We start from the raw sequence: 25648 nt of genomic DNA, 5'->3' as shown, positions 1-25648 counted from the left end.
TTGTCTCACACTGGCACAACAACATACRCATCTTGAATATTCCATGGTCACTCATTTAAAAGGGATATTAGACRCAGGACTTCACTCTTTTGGCCGGTTTAATTACCCTGACAGGATGCCAGGCCAGACTAGATGGTGCTTCCAGGTTCAGCGTACTGTATGTATTTCTGATAAATGGGAAAAGAATAGATGACCTGGCAGAAGGCTCAGACAATAACATGTGATTTACAGGACATGAATGCAGCTACTATAAGATTTATCTGACAGCCCTCTCCGATAGTGGACTGTTGAGTATCCGATGGAATGATTTCTAGTCTGGAAAGTCTGCTACTGAGTAGCCATACACATTATTTATTTATTAGATGTTTTGGGTTGAAACCATTTTTAAATGATGCACTTCACAATGCTTAGCCATAAATTTAGTTTTAAACTCTGCAAGGGAGGTAGTGTTATTGGAATGTGTGTCAGGCTGAATTAGGATGAGCAACACAAYGCTTTTATAAAGTGGCCTTGAATGCAACGTCAATTCTTTCAAAAATGATATTAATGTCAAATAAGCAGAAACACTTYGCAGTAATATTAAATGAAGGATTTCTTTATGTTTTGATAGATTTATATAAACATAAGTATACACACAGACACACACGTCTCAATATGTAGCATGTCTACCCAAACACAACAGTTTTCAACTTAGAAAAAGCTTTTTGTCTGTATTGTTTCCTACTTGTTTCCCTTTATTTAAAACATTGAACACTGTATCAAAATATAAATAAAAAACTAAAACACAAAAGCAATTTTCCATGTGTCTGAATTACTTTAAAAGAAAAAAAATAAAAAGAACAAAATATTAACCCTTCACTTGCACAGGAAGACATGCTTTGATTATTCTTAATCAGAAAAATAGTCTTATTTTTGTATTTTTAAGAAAAAAAAACATTTACTAGTGAGATGACACTATCACATTCTACGCTTCAGAGAAAGAATAAAAAAGAATTTATTAAATACCTCTTAGAGAAAAGATCTAAGTGCTCGTAATACCATACAATATTTAAAACACATTTTCAGAAAGAGGTTAGCATAAAAAGCAAAGCAGTACGAGTATTAATGAGAGCAGTCTCAATTTTGTAAAATGATGGCTGACAAATTTGTGAAGTTTTAAATTAAATTTGCAGATACATACTTTATAACTATGCCACATTATTTATGTGATTAAAAACTAGTTTTTGACCTGATCTTTTGATCCTTGGCACTCCATCCTCTCCATCTCCTCTTAAAAATTAATTAGAATTTTTAGCAAAAGGATATCGCTTCTCTTCCTACCCTATCTTGGCCCAAACCCGCCCCCCTCCCCCCCCCCCAAAAAAAAGAACCCAAAAAACCCTACCACCACCACCACAAAAATAAAAATCAATCAAGCTCAACCTCATCTTCTCCCAGTATCTGTAAAATGTCGGCTTGAAATTCAATTTCATATCTTTCAAGCTTTCATGTAGCAAAAGACAGTTCAGTTCTTAACAAAATAAATCACTTCTGTGATTGCCATGCTGACCTCTTTGAATTAGGAAAATTCAAAGTGAAAAATGTAATTATCACCCCAGAACAATCTGTATACATCTGGAGCTAATTTTAGATTCATTTCTCACATTATTTTTCATATTCTGCCAAAAGTACAGCTGCTGTGTAACTTCAAAAAGATTTTGTGGTCTTCATGACTTTATTGGTTTATTTCTATAATTTTACAAAGAACAACCTCAATTTCTTGCAACGAGTACTGCTAAGCGATCACTATTTGATTAGATTAGCATTAAGTGGCACTATGACACATATGACAAATAGATGCATTAGAGCACGTCATTTATTCCTTATCCTTTCCACTTCCCACAACCAGTGACGTACAGTACAGAGCACAACACGATCTTAAAGAAGATTAGATTATCCTACCAGGATGAAGAAAAGACCAACAACTAATTACTGAAACAGGCAGCCAAGATTCAGAAAACCAAATACAATAAATACCAAGATGTCAGACACATAGTTAGAGTCTAACACAGACTTAATTGCTAACACATTAACAGAAGAATATTAAAATGGATTTCTTAGTAGCAAGATTTTTTTAAAGTCTAAATCTGTGTTAAATTCATATTCTAGAAACCATGAACAACATCCATCTATAGTCTCAGAATATGCAAGATAACCCCCTCTAAACTGCAAAAGTTCCCTAGGAAATATTAAGTTCCTCTCAGGGTGAATACATGATATTTTTCTAAAGATGGAGATCAAGATAAGTTCTGAATACATTCAAGAATAATAAGCTCACTGGAAAATATAACTACTCGTCACTAGTTCATTGTAAAATCCATTAGGTGTAATCTCCAGAAGTAATTGTTCTTATTGCACTTTATTGACAATGTAGACTATCGATTTTTCACACCTTCTATGATTCTTTCATTTGTATTCATGAAACGTCTATCAGCACAGTCTAAATAAATTTGGCAATATAGGCACTAAAATGAATAAATCGATGTGAAAAAACATTAATTTTGCATTATCCTTATTYGTCAGGCAAGCAAACCATAAGGGCTGTAAATGAAGGTCAAAGGTTTTGAAATGGGTCAGAACCCTTGACCTCTAGACCAATACCATTCCCATTAAAAAAGGCTATTTTAAAGTTTTAACTAGGGGAATTTATTACCAGAAAAGTATCATTTTTAAGGCACCAAGAGCAAGGCTCAATAAAAATGTTCTTCTATTTAACTATRCACAAGAAAGAAAAACAAGAAGCTTGATACAGTGAATGCAATTCTTTCATTACAATTTTAAGAAAGTTCCTTCAGTTCTGGCTTTTCTCTAACCACAGGAATGGGCARTTTTTAGGGTTTTAAATATTTGAAATTGCACTGTGTTTAGGAATGTAGAAAGCTCCAAACTGACAACAATCAGGGTTGCTTTCTTAGTTTTTTCTCAGATTCTTAGTCCTTGTCAAATCAATTAAGAATGACAGGATTTMAAAAATATTTATCACTCATTTCATAACCTCTATACAAAAGAAAAAATCCCACTTATCCCAGAGGATTCAGCTTGCGAAGGTGCAGAAATCAATCTGTTTCCATAACCTTTATATTTTGTTGATCTTATTTTCTCTTACAAAAATGACAGCATAGAATTACTTAAACACACCAAGATCAAGGTTATGTAAATGCTCGACAGTAAAGTAACATAAAATCCTCAATATCTTTTCTCTTTTACTGAATAGTTGCAATTACTACAAAAAAAATTAAAAAAACCACATCAACAGTCACTGCATATAATTTCATTATATATAATCTCATTACACAATCTTAAAGCAACATATTTTAACTATAACTTCTATTTCACCTAATGGTAACAGTTTCAGATAATATTGGTTGCTTAAACCTCACCTGAGAGCAAAGAAGCATCACCAACTCCACAACTGAACTACTGGATTTCATGCACACAAGACCTAAAAAGGAAAAATGTATTAAACTTAAGTGTACACTTATATGTTAGCAATTGTTAACATAAGCTATTTTAAATTTCAATAGATTTTGTCTGCAGCACCTTGACAATCAAAAGAAATTTTCATATTCTTTACAATTCAATTTTCTACTTTATCAGTACAAAATAAAAACATGCAAGAAGGAGATGATAAATTGTAAGCCTTGCAAMTAAAGATGCAGCTAGGAGTAAAACATTACCTCCATTATTCAGTTTCATAAATGTTTGCATTTCAAGATGATGAGAAGCGTGGTTAACATATGTTATATTAATCCACTGTAGCTACATTTTGTTATTTTTTGAAAGATTGGGTCATTACATATGCAGAGAAGGGAAATGGCTTTATGACCTTTGCTTTCTCCACTGCGCGTTCTCCTTTCAGCCCCCAGCTATCAATCAAGTTTCCATTTTGTTTCATGGCAGCAGACATCCCAAACACTCTTATTAGTACTTTGACCCTTAACCCTGGGCTAAACCTTAGCAGAAGTGCAAGCAGTAACCATTATATATTCTCAAGTGTTTACAAACTAATTTGACTAGTATTACTACTTGCAATTTGCATTTTGTTTTGGATTTGTGTATAAAATATCTGATCTCTTTGTTAGGCCCCAAAATTAGTTTTGGGCATTTATTTTTGTCTGAACAGTCCAAATACTGCCAATAATTTTACTGTATTTTGTCATCCAATCTATGAAATATTCATCTCTGTAAATAACCTTTGTCATATTCAACATACTTGGAAAGCAGATTACTCTTGGTTATTTTTTGACATGAAAATGCAACTAAACAGAAGACTTCCTGACAAAGTTTTCAGAAAAATCTCTTTTCTCTTCTTAAAAGAATGGAACAAATTTGTTCAAAAGGTAGCTTCCATTAAAATGTTTATCAGCTAAAGTGATACCCAATGGATAATCAAAAGTAGAATCCCATCCTTTTCAATCTTACAGAAGACAATCATGTCATTTTTTATTTACTTTTACAGTACTGAGAGTTATACTCCTTTAATAAACAATTTTAACTCAATGGAGTAAAGTGAAGTTTTTCTTTTTATACCAACAGTCATCAGTATGACGACTGTCTGACAGTGTTGACAATACATATTCAGCACTATATAGGAGGTACATATTCTAATCTAAAGAACAGGTGGTTTCAAAATATCTTTAAATATTATCCATGAAGCCACTGTATCTACAAGTAGAAATATTGTTCATGTGCCAATGACCACCTCAAGTCAAGCAAACATGAGCTTCGCACACAGGGTTACTGGAAGCTGCAACAGCATCAGGGCCTAATTCAACTGACTGTTGTAGCTACACAATATCTTCAACATTCAGTCTGAAAAAAAGTGAGTGCATAAAGCAGTTTATATGATAATTGAAGAAAATTGAAGTGCCCAAAAAAGGGCACTTACTACTAAATTCACACTATTCCAACACACACGACTTTCATAACTAAGGTCACTAGTGACCACTTACCTAAACCCTTTGTCTGTTTAAAGGCAAACCCTTCAGCTGAAAGAAACCTGCAGCTCAATCATCTTAAGCCAGCACCAGGAAGAGGATGATCATTGTTGGACACCTGAATCTTCAGGTCAGAAGTACCACAGCATAGAGCTTGACAGCTTTGAGAAGAATTTCTCTTGCCTGCCTTACTGGACTCCAAATGGAAATCAGCAAGGCCCACATGCCCCTGCTTCCCATACTTCCCATTTCATACCCTCTGATAAAATACAGTCTGTGTATTTACTTCACTACACTTGGTGTTAATGGGCTGAGCCTGYCATTTAGGAAATATTGCCAAAGTTTTAAGGCTGTCACAGTACACTTCGTACATTACCTTCTACAAGATAACTGGAAAAGAGAGTTGCAAAAGTAAAGAAGAGACAACCCAGTTGCCAGGAGTAGGCTCCATTTAATGAAWTGTTTAATGAGATGGTGGAAACTATAAGAAGAGAAGCAAAGAGGTAGCACAGGCAGAGAAAAAAATGGTAAAGAGGAGCAAGCAATGGCAATGATGTCTGGCAGATGGCAAAAGGAAGAAGGAAGGCAGAAGGAATAGGAGACAGTGAAATCCAACAAAAAGTATTGACAGGGAGGAAGAAGGAAGAAACTTCCTACATTGAAGCCCACATGAAAAATAGACATTGAATTTCCATGATAAAATAAAAAAAAAAAAAAATCTGGTTGGATACTTACTTGTACCTTCTATCAGCAACTCCTGACCATGGCTGCCCAAAAGAGTTCGAGAAAGAAAGGGAGCAAAATCCACAAAAATCTCTCTCAAAAGTGGGGCAGTTTTTTCCAAAGCATGTTCAAGTCTGTCTGTAATACTAATAAAAAAAGATATGATTAACAACATTAGAAAGCAGTTCCTGAAATTCTGCAGAAGAAACAGTTTTGGCAATGCTGCCTGATATATGCAGRGTCAATCTCCTAAAAGTTATTTTCCAAGATCTTGTGGAAGGATGAAAACCCAGCAACAAGGAAATTAGCAAGCACCATTCCATTAGGTATTGATCATAAACAAAGCAACATTATTTAGTATTTCATTATAATGCATATTGTAGTATTTCATTATAATGTAGATTGTTATACAATAACATCAATTATATCGTTAAAAAAACAAATAGCATCACAGCTGTCCAGGTGTTTGATTGAAAAATACCTCATATTTGAGGCAGAATCCTCAGGCACTGAAGAAACTGCAGGAACTGCAGGCAATTTGGAATTAGATGATCCTCTCCCTACAAGAGAAAGTAATAAACAAATTTATCATATAAGAAAAAAATGCCAGAGGATGGACAACTGGACCAGGAACTAGAACCTCAAGCTCAATTTCTGAGAAATCATCATTGTCAATCGAGAGACAGAGAGATTAAACAAACCCTACACTTTTTTTTTCCCCCCAATAAAACTCCTGCGTATTTACTTTCATATTTGCCATATGTGCCACAAAAAATAGTTTTAATTTTTGTTCTAACACAGCTGAAGTAGTTCAAGGAAGCTTGCAGAGTGCATTGTGGATGAAGTCATACCAATGTGATACCTTCTGCCCTCACGAGCTATGATTCTTTTCTAGCAAATTTAGCAGTTACAAATCTTAGACACACACATGAGACATATTGAAACGTATCTTTCTTCTTTGATATTTCTATAGTTTAAAACTTATGTAAAATGAAGGAAGCATTTAAAAATATCTTTTCTTGTTATTAGAAGTACTAATCAATTTTAAGTAGCTTAAGCAGAAACCCATAATTCTCTGTCTACAATTACAATACATTTCTATCAAAATTATCCAGTAGGCATAACTAGTGAGTATCTTTCAACAGCCTGATTTACATTTTTGCCACAGAGGGACCCTGACAAGGACAGCTATCATCATATTCTTCTTTGCACCATCAGCACCATTACCAYGATGGCAGTGGTATAACCTCACTTATGAGTTATTAACTTGGCCACATCAATTATTCAAAGGTTGATTGGGAAGCCTGGGTCACTTATCTATCCCAGGCTTACAAAACGTACAGAAAAGTAATTGTGTTAATGTCAAATTTACACTATATTACTTTCATCAGCAAAGTGGGAATCTGTAAATATGTAAATACTGAACTCCTATTCAGTGTATAAAGCAAAATACAACCTCTTATTGCAGTATGGGCAGTAATAGCAATGACAAAGAGGGAGCAGGCAAGACAGCCAGAGATTTCACAGATAGTTGCTGCCAGGATAGGAATGGTGAAACTCACAAATCTTACATTGCATTCCAAACTACAGAAGGGAATGAATCTTAGCAGATAGATTACTGTGCATTTCCCCAGAGCATGATTGCTTCTGGGCCATCTGCAATCCTATCTCTTCCCAGGCCAAGGTCCTGTCCTAGTCTCTTTCCTCTCACCTCGCCAGTTTGAAATTTCCATCCTGTTGAAGAAAGACTGAGAGGGGGGAAAAAAAATAATTAAAAAAGGGGGCATGAAAGAGATTGAGAGAAAAAAAGTAATTAAAAAAGGCATGAAGGAAAGGGATTTAATAGCCACAGTTCTCATGCCTGCCTTAGCAAAGCTCCTCCCCAGAAATACACAGGAAAAATTATTCATCACCCCAGACTTTGGAGTAAGCTCAGTGAAATACAACCTTTATGGAAATAAGTCGTAAAGACCTCAAAAGTGCCTACCAAAATGTGTCAGTGGTAACTTCCCAAAGGCCTTCTTGACTGAAGTGGGTAGATTTTTAAAAAGATGTTACAGACACATCTACAGATGTTACAGATGCCTGATGCTACAGCTATTTTTCCTATCAAACTTTAAATTTTTCCAAAGCACAGAATTTCCCAAAAGCAGACATTTTTCAGAAAAGATTTTTTTCTCAATTTTTCAACTGTGCAGGACAGTGGCATGCATTTTAAGATTATACAAGGTGAAAATAATTCAATGCATTTTCAAGTCACAAGTAAAATACCTAAAAGAAAAATTAAGAAAAAATGAGGGGAAAAATCTTTTAGGATACTAAAGGACATAATACCCAATGTGAGGCACATGTGGTTAGTTCTGGGTAATTCTTCACTGTGAGGTTTTGTTTATTTGTTTGTTTTTTTCCCCTTTTATACACAGTGGCAGCATTGGTATAAATACACGAGAAGGAAAAGACATCACTGACATCATAGATAACGATATGACTTCTGGAAATTATGATTGTGTATAGACTGTGCATAACAAAGATTAGGTTTACACGTAAAAATGCTTAAGTTAAATCAACTTTTCAATACCAAAACAGCAGAAAAGCTAGTAATTTGAGTATGACAATAGCATAGGACATGTACCTCTATAAATTGATATTCTATTTGTAGATTATGTAAGGGTAATTATGRCACAAATACCTTCATGCTTATCATTTAAGTTTACATTTGAAACTCATATATTTTGCCAAAAAAGAGGAAGCTCAGGTTTACTACGCTTAGTATTATACKTTTTTTTTAGAGGGTATTATTGTGCATAGCGATTTTCGTTTTGTGAAAATACTTTTTTGAATTTAACTCAAAAGCATTTTGTTTTTGATTTCTGGCTATTTTTTCATTCAGTATAAAAAATGAAAATACTTCAGTAGCATGTTTTCACCCACAGCTCACATGTGGGTAAGTGTARTAGCTACTTCAAACATGTGGAACTATACTGACTTATCTCTTCCTTATCCTTTCACTGATAAACTGGCTCCTTCAAACTGACAGTTTTACAGACATTTGCAAGAACATAAAAGAAAATGCAAATAGATCATCTGTCTAGCACCCTTCTAGTGAAAGCTTATTGTTTATTCAAGGTCCCCAAGGGTCTAAACAAATAATGTCTCTAGCAATAAAATATTATTAAAGAAACTCTTTCTGCAAGTCCCTTAYGCTTTTTCACATATATTTATACAATGCACACTGGCAAGACACATGAAAAACACACTAGACTGTAGCTTGATGGAGACAAGGTAGAAACAGAGAGTTGAACTAAATAACTGTAGCTGTTTAATTTTGAGGAAAAAAAAACACAGTAAAATAATGAGCTCATTTGAAAATACACTTCCTGGCCTGGAAGTGTACTATGAAAGACTACAATGAAAGGTTTTACAAGCCAATACAAGGGATCTGTTACATAAACAGATCTGTAAGCTAAACCAAACCAGATTTCATGAAACAATAGTGCACTCTCTAAAGAGAAGCTGTTCAAATGCATATTTTTTTTAATATTGAAATAGCATTACACTGTTTCCACTGTMTATCACTAATAACTGGGATAGAAAAGTGTTGTAAGATTTTGCTAAATAGCTGTCAAGTTGGAGTTGTCTTTGAAATATTTGCAGTAGTCCAACTAATTTCTTGGATGACTTCTGCACTGGCAGTATCTCACTTCACATCCAGTTTTCTTACTTGAGTTTGTCTTCCAGTAACTTACTTTATTGCAAGACTTTAAGATATGGTAATTCACCTATAAAATCACTTGCAAAACAAGCAAATGAAAGAAAAAAATGTTTCTCCATACATAGGACTAGAATTCTGTAGTCAAACTCGTTATTTCCTTTTCTTTTTTTTTTAAATGGTTATTTCCAGGTTCTTTCCTAATACTCATCTCCTTTTCCACCTCAGCTTTTGACATAGCCTTGTTTTCACTTCACACAGAGGGAAGAGAGGAAACCTCAAATCAGGAGCAGYTGAAACCTTACTAGCAACTCTGTGTGCCTCAAAGGAAAAACAAATGAAACTCGAAGAATTCCCCTAAACCATCCCACTAGGAGTTTCACAAGAGCTCTGCCACTTTCCACAAGTCTTGCCTTTCTAAACATTAGCCCTGCCTTTCCAAAGACCTGTATCTTGGAGACCTTATGTTCAAGATCTCCARCTACATCCAATCTCACACTCTGCCTGTAAGACCCTTCATGGAAGAAGGGACTTCTCCAAACAAATCAAGTAATTTCCTTTCTTCAGACAATTACCAGCAAGCCAGACCCTTTGCTCAGTACCACCCTACATAAGAGACAAGCGAATGATTCAACCGAGGCCACAGAGGTTTTATTTTCTCCCACTTTTTTCAGGTTCATTGTTTTCCAGGACCTTGCTACAACTGGACCAGCACTTCAGCAGACCAAGAACCCAGATATTGGCAAGCAGAAACACACTAATCCCCAGTGTGCTGCCCAATCCATGCTGCAACTAGCAAGTTGCCCAGGGATCAGTGTGGGTGCTGCCCCAAATATCCCTTGGAATGGCCTTCCCCACCCCCCTCCAAATGGGCCCCAAGTTCAGACCACAAGAGGCAAGTCTGTAAACAAGAGAAGCTGTTTGTGCTGCAAAATACTGGAGCTAATAAAGGTGAAGAAACGTCTTCTGTTAAAGAAGGCCACGCTGTCTGAGGCAAAAATGTTTTCACCCTCTTGCAGAGCATCAGAGGGACAGAGTGAGTTTAGATGGTTATCTTTCCAACCTGTCAACACTTGGCCTATGGCACGCCAAAGCATGTCACATCCACTTGATATGAAGCTCTGTGAGCTTAGGATAAACTTAAGGGTTATCTGGTAAGATACTCACAGGCCCTGYGCTACAGGCAAGGCACAGTGTTAAAGAAAAAATATTGGGAAGCAGACTGATAAATTTTGAGCATACATAAATTGAAATGGAGAGCTTGGGAATCATACTGACTGCCTATGCTTCAACATATGTTCTAACAAAACCAAGCAATTTTGATATCACAACTGCAGGTGGAAGAGAAATCATGCACTAGATAGATTTATTCACAAACTATGCTTATATACACAGTACATGTAAAACTGTCATTTGCTGTTCAATCCCACTTCAATGTCCGTATCTCACTTTCATCTCTGCTTTGGAGTAAAGTGACTCAGGTCTACAGAATAAAGCATGACATGCAAAGGCTTCTTTCCTTAATCAGATTTAAAAACATATCAAAGATGCATATTAAACTCACTTTAAAGAAACCCCTTGAGGTTAGAAAATGCAGCTGAAAGCTTGCTTAAATGTAGTAACCTACAGTCTTGATTTAAAATGTGGAAAAGACTACAATTTATATTCACTATTTAAGTCAYAGTCTGTTGCTTTTTAAAAGGAATTAATTCACTGTTTTCTTATCGACTAAGCAAACAGACTAACAGGCATCAAATGAGTGCTAGCTGCTGTATTGACCTCTTCTGTTGCCTGAAGACAAAAAAAATAGTGGATATTCATGTGATTTGAACTTGGCAAAAGACTTTTTTCTTTCATAGTAAGCTTGACTATTTGTCCCTTCATATCAAAAAGTCAGAGTTATTTTACGCAAAACTGTTTTAAGTTTAAATGTGTGCAATTTACATGTGCAAGACAAACTACTCCAACTATGCAGAATTTTTGTTTCCATACCATTATTCTACTGAGAAAAAGAAAGTCTCRCATTTTAATCAGTTTAAGGCATGATTTCATTTATCCCTTCACTTTTTCTTTTAATTAGATTGCCAGTCTAAACATGTCTATTATTTTAATCCTGAGTAGTTTCTTTTTATGCATATCAGTTCAGATTAGGTGCCTATTTTCTGCCAAAACTTCCAGACATTCTGGAGGTCACACAGTTAAAAACTGCATCAGTATTGTTTATTGTCTGGATTTCTTATACATTTATAGGCACAGAAGCACATATTTTTACTTTATAATTTTTTTAAATGAGTAAATCTGAGGGCTCATCAGATTTGTTCCTACTCAAAGTAAATGACTTCAGGAATTTAATAATGAGCTTCTAACTAATTTGGGAAAATAGGTAAAAACACATTAACAATTCTTTTAATCAACAATTTCAAAGTATTTGAGGTTTTTTTTTTTAAAAAAACATATCAGTTGTTCAAAGTGAGTCTTCCCTAAAGCACTGTAAATACAACTGATTTGCCTTGTCCAAAGGTGACTGACCCCTAGATTAGTACAGAACTACTGCCTGCAACTTTAAAACAAATGTATTTTTCCATTTGAAAAAAAAAAAAAAAAAAAAAAAAAAAAAAGGAAAGAAGTAGTAAAGTGGACTATATTTCAATAGCTTTTCTTTCTGATATCACTATCAGGAAACAAAAATTTATGATTTCCCCAAGTGGAAAGTTGAAGGCAAAGTCTAGACATGAGTGGCACATGAGAGTAGATTTTTTTTCCCCTTAGTCTTTGCAATTTGTATACGAGATCAACAAAATCAGAAGTAAAAAGCTCTAATAGTAAAGAGAAACATCTGGCAATCAAGCAAAGATTGAAATTCCCTTGATCAAGATGCACATCAGTTCAAAGACTTGACATTTAACTTCATGGATGCAAACAATTGGGACTTAAATATACCTAAGTAGAAAAGTATGCCTTGGAAGAGCATACAAGGTTAAATATCATTTGTCTCTTATGCAAAGACCAGAAATGATAAGGTTCAAAAGACCACTTGCTTATAAACTACTTATTCAGCTTTGTTGCTTCTGAAAAACTACCCAAAGCAACTAGCCTAGCATCAAAACTGAAAAGGAGGTCAGGCTAAAGTTACTAGGAGCATTTCTGTATAATTTTTATTCCAACTTCACATTAACTCAAAAGGTCTTGGACAAACACCCTATGATTTATAAGTTATTTAAGGTAAGTAGCAAAAAGTAGTCTCAAGAATATATCCCACTTTCACTAAAAGCAAGTTAATCTAGTATACTTGCTTTTTAATAACTCATAATTTGGAAATTATGACAAATATTGCATTAATAAGATCAGACATTTGCATTTGTTCTGCTAGACAGAGGAAAAAAATAAAAAAGGCTAAATCAAAATTTATCATCAAATGCAACATTATTTTTTCCTCATAAAATTCTTCAAAACAGAAGGTCAATTTTTATTTATGTACAGCATCAAAACTAGGAATAATGAAAGGTTTGATGGGGTAAACTGTTCAAAAAYATCAAAAAGAATAAGTTCTTATAGTCACAAACCCCAGTAATATCATTGCATAGTTTGTCCAGTTTAAYTTAAAGCCACTTCCATTTTCCTATAAAGTATCTGGCCCTGGTCTCTGTTAGAARTAGGGATATCAAATTCAGGTCTGCAAGTCACTACATGAGGGAGTATGACAAAGACACACATAAAGGATGCAAAGGTCTCAAAGGCCCTRACTCATTAATTGAGGATATGTTATATCACATACACTCCAATAGTAAAATAGAAAATGTAAAACAGCATCTTCCTTGAATATAAGATAAATTCCCCCCCCCCCAAAAATACACCTTGCAGTATCAACATTCTTAACATAAAAAGACYAATAGATATGTAAATACATAGAACATATGTAAAATACACATTTTAATCAGTATTAGAAATGAAAGGAAGTAATGACTCTGAAAAATGATTTTACTCATTTATGTGTTTTGATAAGCAGATAAAATACACTAAAAAAAAAAAAATCTTGCCTCCAACAGTAAGTTATACATGAAAGAAAACAAGAGAGGAAGGGTTGGGGTCTAAGTTGTTTCATCTACCCTTACTCACCAGGAGATTCTCCTGCCAAATCCAGGGCCTGGGATGAGTCTAGCGAAGAAACCACACTGACAGCATTTGCAGGAATACTCATAGGAGCCGTAGAAGAGGATATGGTTGATTTCTTCGGCTGTACAACCACACTCCTATTTGAAGGCATAAAATTAGTAAATACTGTATATGAAGTATACACCTAACAACCCTTATTTTACAAGTCTAGCATATGCACTTCTGCCCTGCAAAAGGATCAACAATAACTGTACTGTTCCTTCCCTATTGTCTTACACCATCATCTTTGGCAATTTATCTTTAACCTAGAAAACACTTCCTACTTCCCTCTTTCTTCTTATGCATAGCACAATATTTAAATATTTCACTTTTACAAAATCATGAACAAAAAAAATGGTTAAAAAATTATTTAACCTTAGTTCCCCTGAGATGTACTTTTAAACTCCAGACAACTATTTACCAACAATTTACCAAAGTATTTACCTCAGCACTTAAAAWGAAAGCAATAAAGGAAATATTTAACAGTAAGATTGTCTAGACATCATATTACGTTAGTAGAAGTAAAGACTTAATTGAAGTATATATATAATAGTCTAAACATATCAAAYGGTATCAGTGTGCACATATTAACATTTACAGAATCTCATAACTACTGCATGAGTTTTAGTACATCTGAAGAAGTTTTACAAGTATATAGCAAATCAAAATCTTAGGAGTAAAGAGAGAATCTCCATTCTTTATACAAGTTAAACTTGAGGCATTATACTCAGCATTATAAACTACACGAGAGCAAAACATGTAGACTGTCAAGTTAGGCATGGAGATTTATCTCCTATGTTACTAAGTCATCTATTTATGCTATACCAATYTCAATTAAATTGTAGCACTTTATTCCAAATACCTAAAAGGCCTTGTTAAGCATACGGTAAAGGCATTTTTAATTGCAAGTTAGCTCCATAAACATGCAAAAACCCAGCTAATGAGGTAAAGAGTACAGCTGATATATAATGCACTCCCACAGCAGCGCTTACTTTTAATTACCTGGCGTTAACCATAAGCTGAAAGTCTTCAACGTTCAATTTATTTAATCACATCTTTTGTTGACAGCACTATTACTACACACCCAAAGTACTCCCTTAATAGCTTTAAAATATTCATTTTCTAAATAAGRCAAATTAGAACTTGACCCGAATTCAGGTGTGATAGTAACAGTCAAACATTCTATCAAATATTTCTAAAATAATTTTTGCTAGAATGAAAAGTCTGCATTAACTCTCTTCATTTCAAAGCATGTCACAGGAGCTAGACCATGTTACCGATTAAATCACCCTTCTTAACAGCAGGAGTAGGCAGACACCATACCTGAGGGTAGTACATGTCATATCATTATAAGGGTGACTGCTAATGTTAACTATATACTAAAAAAAWAAAAGCGACAACACCTGAGCCCCAAGTCAAGATACCATGCCTAACCCATGCATTTTGCTCATATGTTCATGTCTACATGAACAGTAGACAAAAAAAAATTATTTACACTATCTTCTAAATTCTCTGCCTTACATACCAATTTTTCATTAGTCAGGTATAAAAGGAAGATRTTTTCCACATACTGCCAGATATCTGCTGTCTGGAAACTGATTGCTATTCTGTAGCGCACACTCAAATGCCAGGAAGGGTCAGAGAAATGAATGCCGATTTGCTGAGTACCAGGCGTAGGGGCACAATACTCAGCTTACACACAATAAACATTTGGACATTTTCCTCAAGTGCAGTACTGAAGCCTGCCTATGTTCCCTCAGGGGATTCTCTCACAGTTCTTGCACTATCAAGCTATGCGACTCAAGAAGTGCAGATCACGATTATTAATCCAATTGTACAGACATTGCAAATGTACTCATACAGAGAGTAGAGAATCTCAACATATGAGCTAGAAACACTCCTTTGCACACCCACTAAGTTACAGAAACAATTATCCATTTGGTAATAAGAACCTCACAACTACATTGCATCACAGGTATTGAAGGAGAATACTTCGGCACATACCACACAGAGATGGAGATGGTGTACATATGGTAGTCTCAGTTCAAAACAACAGCTAGCCCATATTATTACATTAATTAATTAAAAATTGGAAGATATGAATCACCTTGAGGGCTTAAAAACAATCCAGTTCCCAGCTCTTTTACCTTTAGAAAAATCTTATGTCTCCAGGATTTCAAGTCATTCAGCATTCTCTCAAATCATCAAATCTGAATGGCTTTGCCMCCTAAATGGCTATGAATCTCTTAAGAGTCCCAGGAACTATGAACCATTTGCGCAAACCAGCCCTGCACATATAYAGCTATACAAATAGCTATACAAATAGCTAAAAGCTAAACTTCTACTGATTTTAGATCATTTACACCTTTCTCTCTGGAATAAGAATATGGAAATAAACATACAAAAGTGACCAAGATAGAATTTTAGAAGAGGACAGAATTACTACAGCAGCTTCTTACATAGCTAATAACAATTYCTGAATTCTATGTGAGCAAGAAAGCTTCTGCAAATGGAATCGCTACCTTAGCACTCCTCATCTGTAGCTGACAATTGCTAGACACACAAAAAAATCCCAATATACCAGTCTTCCATTCTCTATGCTTTTCCTGACACAATAACTATATACTGTCATTCCTCCCTGCATACTTATATTGACCTTCAGCGTGCTTACACACAGCTGCACTGAGGGAGTAGCTTCAGCAAGTGGCCAGTCCTCCTACGGGCATCCAGAGAAGGGTGCATTACAGGCAAAGAAATTAGAGATGATTTTTTCCTGGGCTGCAGCAAATCCAAATAAATGACCACGATAGTCCCTTTGGCCTTTTAAGAGCTTTTGCCTGCCTGTAGAGTTTTGGTAATGCAAGTACAGCTGCTACTCTCATCTTCAGTAACTGTCTTTCCATCAAGGACATGAAAAAGGGATTACAGCCTAATACTTCCATTACTATTCTCAGTATCTAGCACAAGCATTCCCTTAAGGAAGGTTATGGATTACTAGAAGCAGGAATACAAGTCTAATGAAGACAAAGGACAGCTGTTATTGTGTTGTTGTTAATTACATATCATCATTCCTTTTATACTGGGAGCAGAAAAGGAGGTTGCAGTTCCCCTGCACCACACAGTTCAAAGATCTAACATACCCATGAATGCACTTGGATTCAAGGAACATCTACAAATAATTGCACATTCACAGCACCCAGCTGTGAAGTACAGAAGAACCTGTGCTGCATTAGCAGATGTGCACAGGTATTCCATATWGACATCCATATAGACATCACCATGAGAGACGTTAACTATTATTATATTATTTTCTATACTCAAAATTCTACTTTTGATCAGAAATGTTGCTTAAGACAGTGACCTTCAATAGCCAGCTGAAATGAATCACTTCCTTTACCTAAATAAAATAAATTGTATTCTTGGTGGGGGGAAAAAAGGTCTCTCTTCCCAACAGCAGTGTCAGTCTGACACACACAACCACAGGAAATACCAGAAATTGTACTCAAGAACCCAAATATGTGACATAAGGAAACCCCAAACTCTGAAGGTAATTTCTCTCTCTCCTGGACTGCTGCCATAAACTACATAGTCAAAAATGTTTCAAATATTTCAGAAACAATGAACTAAGATATCAAAGTGTTTTAACATATTTATAAKTAAGCTTGTGGCTTTATTTATAGCATAATCTTTCCTTCCAACAGTGCAACCAACCAACATTATAAGGATTCATTTTCAGAACTTCCATTTCCAGGCTTTCTTCAAAATATGATAGTAAGGCTTTGCGACTGCATATAGATTCATGTTTGTCATACACCAAAAAGCAAAATTAATAGCTTTGAAGCACAAACATTGGTCATAATTCTTTAAATTCTAGAATTCATATGCTGTTCCTGCTCTSTGGAATAATATGATATTTTCTCTGAACAGTCACATGGAAACATAACTGTGTTGAAAAAATACACATATTTGCTCTTAGATTCCTTTTTCTGTTTCTATCAAACGTTATTTAAAGGTTAATGTAAATAAAATAAATGCTATTATTCCATATATATGGAACTTTGGAGAAAATCAAGATTATTAAAAAAGTAGGTAACAAATTATGTGAAAAATATGGCATATTTAGCATATCTCTTATTAAATCAATAAATTTGTGTTACAAAAAATAATGGGTTTTCAGCTTCTCTCCTGTTATAGGGCACATTCATTTTGTAGAGTAGACAGAGAAGACCAAGTCCCTTTTAGCTTGTAGCTAAACTGGTAAGTATTGCTTGAAAAGTTAAATGTGCTACAGATTATAAAATCAGCCTAAATAYACGGTCAGTGTGTTGTTAGTCCCAATTATGCTGAAGTGTAAGAAGCCTCCGTGTTGCAGACAGTCATTCAGTGCTGGACGAGCACGGATCGCCGAGCTGGGCGCTGACTTTCCACACAGACAAAGCCTTGCATGATAATGATCTATTCTGCCAAATTGTATAAGGATTTACCTACTGAAAAGCTTGCATGTTTTCAGACCATGGATTTTTTTCATTGCAGAGAACAAAATATCTATAAATACTTACTAAAATTTGGGCACATTTTTCGTATTTATATTTTGAACATTGGCAAGACTGTCAGTAGTTTTAAAATGTATTTTAAGTTACAGATTTTCCTTGGGCTTGAGTCAAAGACTCTTTATACGACATGGGCCAGGCCAAACTGATGATCTCACTATAATTAAAAATATGTACATGAACAGTAATACCTCTTGACATACAAGAATTTATAAGGATTTGACTCTTACCATTCCATTTTTAGCACTGAACTGCAACACAGGTTGACAGTTTGCCTGTTTCCCTAGGGGACAAGGGTTTTAATCCAAAAATCAACAGAAGTTAGTCTTGCTTCAGGTTCCAGAATGATGACTACATGCAATGAGCAAAAGGCCCATAAAGAGGTTCTGAGATTTACTTTTACCTCTACTTTTAGGGACAGAAAAGCAGTCTACCACATCAATGTCATTCTCTGGGGTCTGCGGTCTGCAGATAATACCGATTCTTTTATGCTCCTCTTGAAATGAAATTCTTTTATGCTCCTCTTGCTTTTTCCCAAAGAGAAAAGAAGAATAAGAGACTCTCTCAAAACCAGAGATCAGAGAGACAGAAGAAAACAAAAAAACTCCAAAACATGCAAACAAACAGAGATGATGGAATGAATACAAGGCCTTCTGTAGTATTTGTGAGGGCTTTAGAATCAGCTTAACAGGAAGACTTGAAACTGCTTCATCAGCTTCTTCAAAACATGAGTTTTACAGGTGCTGGTCTTCTCATCACAGCACATGCACCTGGTCCTTGACCTAGAGATTCCCCATTCTCCTATTTTGTCTCTACCTACACCTGGTAATCTTCACCTTGTAAACAACAAAATCACTCTTTCCACATTCCAAGCCCATATCAACCAGGTCTAAACTGCATTTGATTCATACACAAAATTTTTCAGATAAAATTTAGCAGAAATAGGACCTTCAGCCACTAAAGGAGCACACAGGAGACAATCAGCAAACACATATATAGAGGATGAGGCAAGCCAAGCTGCTTACAGACAAAAAATTCCAAGAAGATCAATAGGCTCCTTAATGTATCTCTTGTGCAAGTTACAGGCTTAAGCTCCACAGCACAACACCATGACTTAGGAGCCTATATTCCTCTGCACCCTAAGCATCAGCTTATAATGGGATAAATGTTGGAAGTTTCCACAAAGAGCAGTAGGAGCCAGAAGCAATCAAGCTTTTATTTTAAATTATACAATAAACACAACAAGTTGCACATTATAGGTTTTATTAAATTACTTGAAGAGAAACTGCTGCCTTTTCCCCTGTGTGTTCCACCTTTTAAAAAAATAAAAAATCACTACCAAATAAGAGAACCCATGTTGTAGGACCCTGAAGCTAGATCATTAATTCAAGTCCCCGTGGATCCTGGGAAAAGGCCAATGCAAGCCTTGAACTTTATCACGATAAACTCCTGGCACCCACTAATCACGAGATTGCATCTTCACATAAGATAAGGGGAAGTTTTCTGGCATGGGAAGGAACACATACACCTAGTTGTTTGCAAAGGCTTGCCACCTGGCAGCCTTTCAGCAAAGTTTCACTCACATAGCTGTGACTGTATACTCTCCAGCTATGGCTGGGAAGTTGATAATCCCTAAGATATGAGGAGAGTTTTGATTTCTGACACAGCATTCCTGAGATAAATGCAGGATCAGAGAGATGCTTTGAAATTCCCAGAGATTCCCTACTGTGAAACTGCTACATGGGAACAACTTTTAACAGTGTCCTTAAATTTTAAAAAAAAAAAGTTACATGGTGAAGACAGAGCTTGTGTTTGCCATCAGACAATACATTAAATGCAAACCAGACATAGAAAGTTAAGAGTCCATCCTAAAGTCTCTTCTTCCAGACTTTCCCAATGTATTCTTAGTATTTTTGCACAGCCCCAGAGATAAAAGCTACTATTTCCAACTTTATTAGCTTCTTATAAAGCAGCTTTTCTTTTCCTAATCCAACTCCTTTACCCATTTTTCTTCACATGTTATTTCAGAGCATTAACTTGTATTTTAAGCAGAATTGCACCAAAGTTACAATCACTTTCCAGTGTTCATGAAACTATTCTATCAAACAGCTCTATTTAAAGTAATGTATACACATTATACCCTATCATACATCAACATATTTACCATAGAGGCAAAATTGTTCATGTCCCTACCAGATTATAATTGACCAAGGATAAGGCTTTTACTTATATATCCATTAAGAGCACTTTTGTCTCCCTGATATAAAGTAAGGAAACGAAACGTTCCGCCACCTAGAAACACACAGCTGTTGACATATCAGAGGTCACATACAACTGTTGATGGACTAAATATTTTATAGTAGCTCATGACCTTTTCCTCACATATTTAGCCCCACCTATAAAACATAAAAAGTCATAGGAGGACTTTTGAATAATATCCTCAAGTCATCATTGTAGAATAGTTGAGGTAACTACAGAAACCTCTACAAAACCAAGGAAATGTTTTGGAAGGAAAACAGGAATAAACCTTCAGGAGGAGTCCCTGAAAGCACCAGGGCAGCAGCAGGGATAGAGGGACACAACAAGATCTAAGAAAATTCAGTCTCTCCCTGCCACGATCCTCCTACTGCCTGAAAGCATTTTCTCCTGTTCAGCACCCATGAGCAGAGCACAGTATTTACTTTGAGAGAAGCATAAGGGAGCATCTTTCAACGCACACAGTAACATCCCATGATTTGAAGAGAATAGCACAATATCTTCCTGATTAACTTGAGTCATGTCAAGGATTGTGCCTCTAAATCAATTTATCTTAACTACATTAAATACTAGATGACATCGAACACAATCTGCTAAGTTTGTTGTTGTGGTTGTTTTCCCCTAATCCTTAGARCAAGCTTAATTAGCCCAAATATTTCAAGAGTTACATTACCTGTCAAAGGAATGGAACTGCACAGGTTGCTCAGCAGCTGCATCGCCCAGAACTCCAAGGAAGGCTGCTGGCAGAAGAGCAGGATCCACGGCCGCCCCATCAGCTGGTGTGCTCACCAGGCTTCGCAGAATGTCCTTCACGTTGACATTTTTTGCAGTTGGCACAGAAGCTGCACCCTTACTGTCATTAGTTTCTGCGTCGCTTCTGCCCTCCTGAGATTTATTTACTTCCAACGAGAGTGTGGATAGTACCTCACTGATAGCATCTGGACCTGGAATGACTTTCGGAGGTTCTTCAACAGCACTGTCTGAGCTGTTTGCTTGACTCGAAGCTGGTTCCTCTCCGAGACCCGAGTCCCTTCTTCGTACAGATGCTGTACTTTCAAAATCTTCAGTGAAGACTGAAGATGAAGCATCGAGAGCAGTAGATGGGTTTTCTACAACTTTTCACCACAAAACACAGAAAATACATTTTAAATCATTATTAATAGGACTACATTCATCATATTGCTTTAAAAGAGTAACATCAACAGGTGATGGGTGAAATAACAGTTCTACATATTTCCCTTCCTACCTATTTAGAGAGTACTTAATAGGAAGCTTAAGTCTTTTTAATTTCTGAAAAGTCTGAAAGTTTCTAATATTCCTAGTTTTAAAAACAAAGAAAMAGAAAGTTTTGACACAACATGCAAAGAATAAAAATGAAATAATAGCCTGAAGGAAAAGTAGAAGGAGAAAGAAAAAAAAGCCAGTCTTCCAGTGAAAACAAAAGGTGGCCAGTCTATGCTTACATATATTTAACCTCAAGCAAGACAGCAGTCTTTCTGTGATAAGCATCCGTTTATATTTAGTTACATCACTGAGACTAATCATTCTCTACATGGCAAAAATCTGTGGGTTCTTCTGAAATCAGACACATGGAAACTGCACACAAACATTAAGGTAGATTAGATCGGATATTATAATGTTAAGTGCTTAGAAGTGGTATATTTTTTATACAGTCTCAAATGGACTTCTGCAGACTCTTAAGATACACAAGTCACGCTAAAAATATTGTTTGTCCAAATAAAGAACAATTCACCTGCAGTAGAAACAGTAGTTTCATTACTTCCATTCTCTGATGCCTTGAATGACTGGCTATGAATAGGTGGTCTCCTTTCATTCTGGGGTTCCAGTATATCTCTGTATTTTGAGACCATCAGCACAGAAATGAAATATACTACAGCCAAAGCCAAAAATTGAGCCTGTTTACTATCCTCCTGTAAAAAAAGAACACACACACACACACACAGATTTTCTATTACAATTTCAACAGCATGCTTATTTTTCTATAAAGTATGCCCAGTGCTACCATAAACAGACTGAGAGTAAGTTGATTATGTTAGCAATGGAAGAACATTGTTCTCTAGTCACAGTTTGCCTCATATAAAGCAAGGGAATATAACAATTCTATTCAAATGGCACTAATCCTTTCATTTTCCTCATAAAGTATGCCAAGTTTGATTAAGGTTATCTGTTTTGACTATGTGTTTCAAATTAGTTCAGGGAATAGGTCCTCTTTATGTATTAACAGGTGTTTCCTCTACTAAACTTTCCCTCGATTTTACCAAGCTATTACCAGCATTTGCTGTGAAGCACTACCATGCAAGCATACTCAAGAAAACTGAAAAACCATTTCTAAATTTTTATGTTCTAATTGAAGCAAGTGGAACAAACTCCAAAGTCTAAATTAAGGTTTCATTTCACCTTCATATTGTACAGATGGATGTACTGTATTATGCAGAAGTTAAGCAAAAGAAGCAATCATTCATTTGTATTATTGTGCAACTCTATTAAGAGTTTTTTTTTTTTTAAATAACTTCAAAATAAACCTTAATATGAGCTATTTCAAACGTCTCTTCCAGGCAGTCACTTACTCCTAGTGAAAGATAGGAAAGAGCTACAGATCCATGCAAGACTTGCCTTGCCAGGCAAGGATCTGATTATTGCCTGTTTCCTTTAGGCTCTGGTCAAAAAATCCTTGCAAGGCTTAGTACACTCTGGCATCACAGCAGAACTGAATATTTGTGGCCTCACTGAGCCATCAGTGTAAGAAAGTTCTCCTCCTCTCCCCACCCGAGCCACTCTAGGAGAAGATGATGAGATGTATTTGATAAAAATAGAAAATATAGCTAGGTCCCATCTGTTATACTCAAAGAAGTCACCTCTCCCCATCTCTGAGATTTTTAGAAGTAAAATAATGAGTACATAAAATGATTCAATCTTCAAAATTATTCACATTGGGATTGTTTTTATTTTACTGTCAGTAGTATGACAGATCTACTTCCTCTTATTCTTCTGTAGCACACCAATGCCAAAGTACAGATTAAAAGACATTTGTTTCCATCAGTAATTACTATAAAGATAAAAAAAAAAGTTGCTTCACTATTCTAGTGAGAAGGAAAAGGCACCGAGTAAATTATACTTGCTAAATAGCCCAGTTACTGAAAACTATTTCGAACATCCAAGCTCACGGTCACCAGCGACTTAGAGCCATTAAAACTACTGTATTTGCTTACAGAGGTTTTTTTTTGAGGAATCTACTTAAATTTCTTTAGTATCAGCTATAAAACTGCTGACATTAGGCAAAGTTATTTTTAGTCAACTCAAGTTAAAAAAAAAAAAAAAAAACACACTAGGAACATAAATATATAAATAACATACAAATTAGTTCCTCTGAAGGGAAATAAAGGAATCACAGTTCACCTCTAATTTGTAATTAGCCAGTAAGTTAGTCATTTCTCACAAACAACCTTATAAATATTCAGTAATTTGTCTGATTGGGGCATGTGAAAAGTACATATTTGCACTAGACACAACATCTTTAACATAAAAGTCTTGAAGGCCCTAGGCAGAATTCCAGAGAGTCGCACCAAAGACCCTGACTGGCAGGCAGTGTTTTTTAACCCTCGTTCCATCCAATTCCCAACACTACAAGAGCTGCAGAGCATTGAGCAGACCTGGTTACTGTAAGTATTATACAATTTTTGCAAAGTCAGTTCAAGCAACCTATGTAACACATAGCAAATGTTCAACAAACATATTCAGAAATCTGCCAACAGCAACAAAAAAAAAGTATCTGTAACTCACTATGTCTCTGAACACCACTGCTCGAAGTCGATTAATATCCATATCCTGCAGAAGTCTGTCATGGTCTCGTATTGGAGAAATTCCACCAGTCACAACGTCCACTGGACTCTGCTCAAAAAGAGCAAGTGCTTCAGATTCAGTTCTTAAAGCATTCTACCAAGAATCACTAGTTGTACAGTGTTGTATTTAATAATTTCTTAGCTCTTGCAAGGTAACACTTGGGAGAAAAATGTCATATTTGATGTGTTCAAAGCATCAAGATCAGATGTATATTTCAGATTTAAGGAAAACAAAGAAAACCACACAAACAATTTGGTAAAGTAAATGCTTGTGACAGTTATTTCACTGTGACAGGTTAAATATGTGTTAAATTCATAGCTTGAAAGAATAACTTCAGGATTTCCAGGGTTCATGCTGTTCAGCTCCATAAAAAATTCCAGTGGTGCCAGTAACAAATTTAAACACTTATCTTTCTGTCCACAATAATAATTAATATTTGCGTGTTGGAGCATGGCCAAAATGGTCACAAACTTGCCTTTGCTGCAGATCTTCCTGCTCCTGTAAGACTCTGCATCATTTTTTGGTTCTTGACAGTGTCTCCAGTAGGTTTCATCTGTGCATACTGCTGGCACTCCAAGCAATTTCTTACTGCTACTGCACATACTTGAAAGGAAAAGAAGTGTCAATAACTCCACTGGAATTATTTTATCTATATTCCTTGCAGAGATACATATACATGTGTGCATAGTACACTTATGTTTTCCACTTAAATTTCAAAGAAATTAGTAAAAGAAAAGTTTTTTCCAATAAATTGTAAATAGTTGCATAACAATGCTCTAAATACTTATAGTAATAACTAAAAATTAATACTAAACTATTAGAACACATATATAATAAATCCTTCAAAACAAATAGGTTAGTATTGCTATATCCTTTCTTCATCTCATTAAAATGTTACCATGCACACCACCTTGGGGAGTGAGAAGAGTAAACACAGCTGTATTTCTCGCCACAGTCTAACAAAGAAAAACAAGAGCTATACTAGTGAAACAAATGATAAAATTTGGTTTACAGTGACTTGTAACTCTCAGGCTAAACAAGTTTTTTTTTTTTTTTAAGCTTCACAATAGCACCTGTTTTAACTTCTAATATTATTTTCAAAAGAAAAAAGAACTACCCCACCTCTATACCTGTTTGCATCCCATAAATCTTGTTCTACCTGCAAAGTTTTAATTGCCTAGAAAGGGAGAGGAAGGCTAGTTACTCTTGAGGCTCTGAGCTGCTCTAGCACTCATGCAAATTACATTTTTTGTAACAACAAAAGAATTTAGAGCATGCAATTGGCATGAACACTGCCCTCTCATATTAACTAACTAGACCCAGATTATGATCTCGTATGCTCCCATTTTTAAAATAGTCATTAGTGTTCTTCACATATTGATCACTTGCAATTCAGTTCACCACAAATATACAACAATGGG

The 25648-nt window shown here is 35.5% G+C and overlaps 1 protein-coding gene across 1 annotated transcript in view; it reads right to left on the bottom strand.

Annotated features, from left to right (window-relative positions):
• LRBA (LPS responsive beige-like anchor protein) overlaps window positions 1-25648 on the bottom strand; it is a 342587-nt gene that overhangs the window by 252643 nt on the left and 64296 nt on the right. The window contains exons 26-33 of the mRNA XM_026041635.1: window positions 24703-24830; window positions 24168-24275; window positions 22120-22297; window positions 21040-21481; window positions 13525-13658; window positions 6181-6259; window positions 5712-5845; window positions 3420-3481 (exon numbers count right to left, since the gene is read on the bottom strand). Coding sequence (XP_025897420.1) covers window positions 3420-3481; window positions 5712-5845; window positions 6181-6259; window positions 13525-13658; window positions 21040-21481; window positions 22120-22297; window positions 24168-24275; window positions 24703-24830 — 1265 coding nt within the window. The remainder of the gene's footprint in view (window positions 1-3419; window positions 3482-5711; window positions 5846-6180; window positions 6260-13524; window positions 13659-21039; window positions 21482-22119; window positions 22298-24167; window positions 24276-24702; window positions 24831-25648) is intronic.

This window comes from Nothoprocta perdicaria, unplaced genomic scaffold, assembly GCF_003342845.1.
Source record: "Nothoprocta perdicaria isolate Ctin4 unplaced genomic scaffold, notPer1 scaffold_29, whole genome shotgun sequence".
Taxonomy (NCBI): domain Eukaryota; kingdom Metazoa; phylum Chordata; class Aves; order Tinamiformes; family Tinamidae; genus Nothoprocta; species Nothoprocta perdicaria.
The sequence above is the reverse complement of the archived record's forward strand: the minus strand, read 5'-3'. Positions and strand labels throughout refer to the sequence as shown.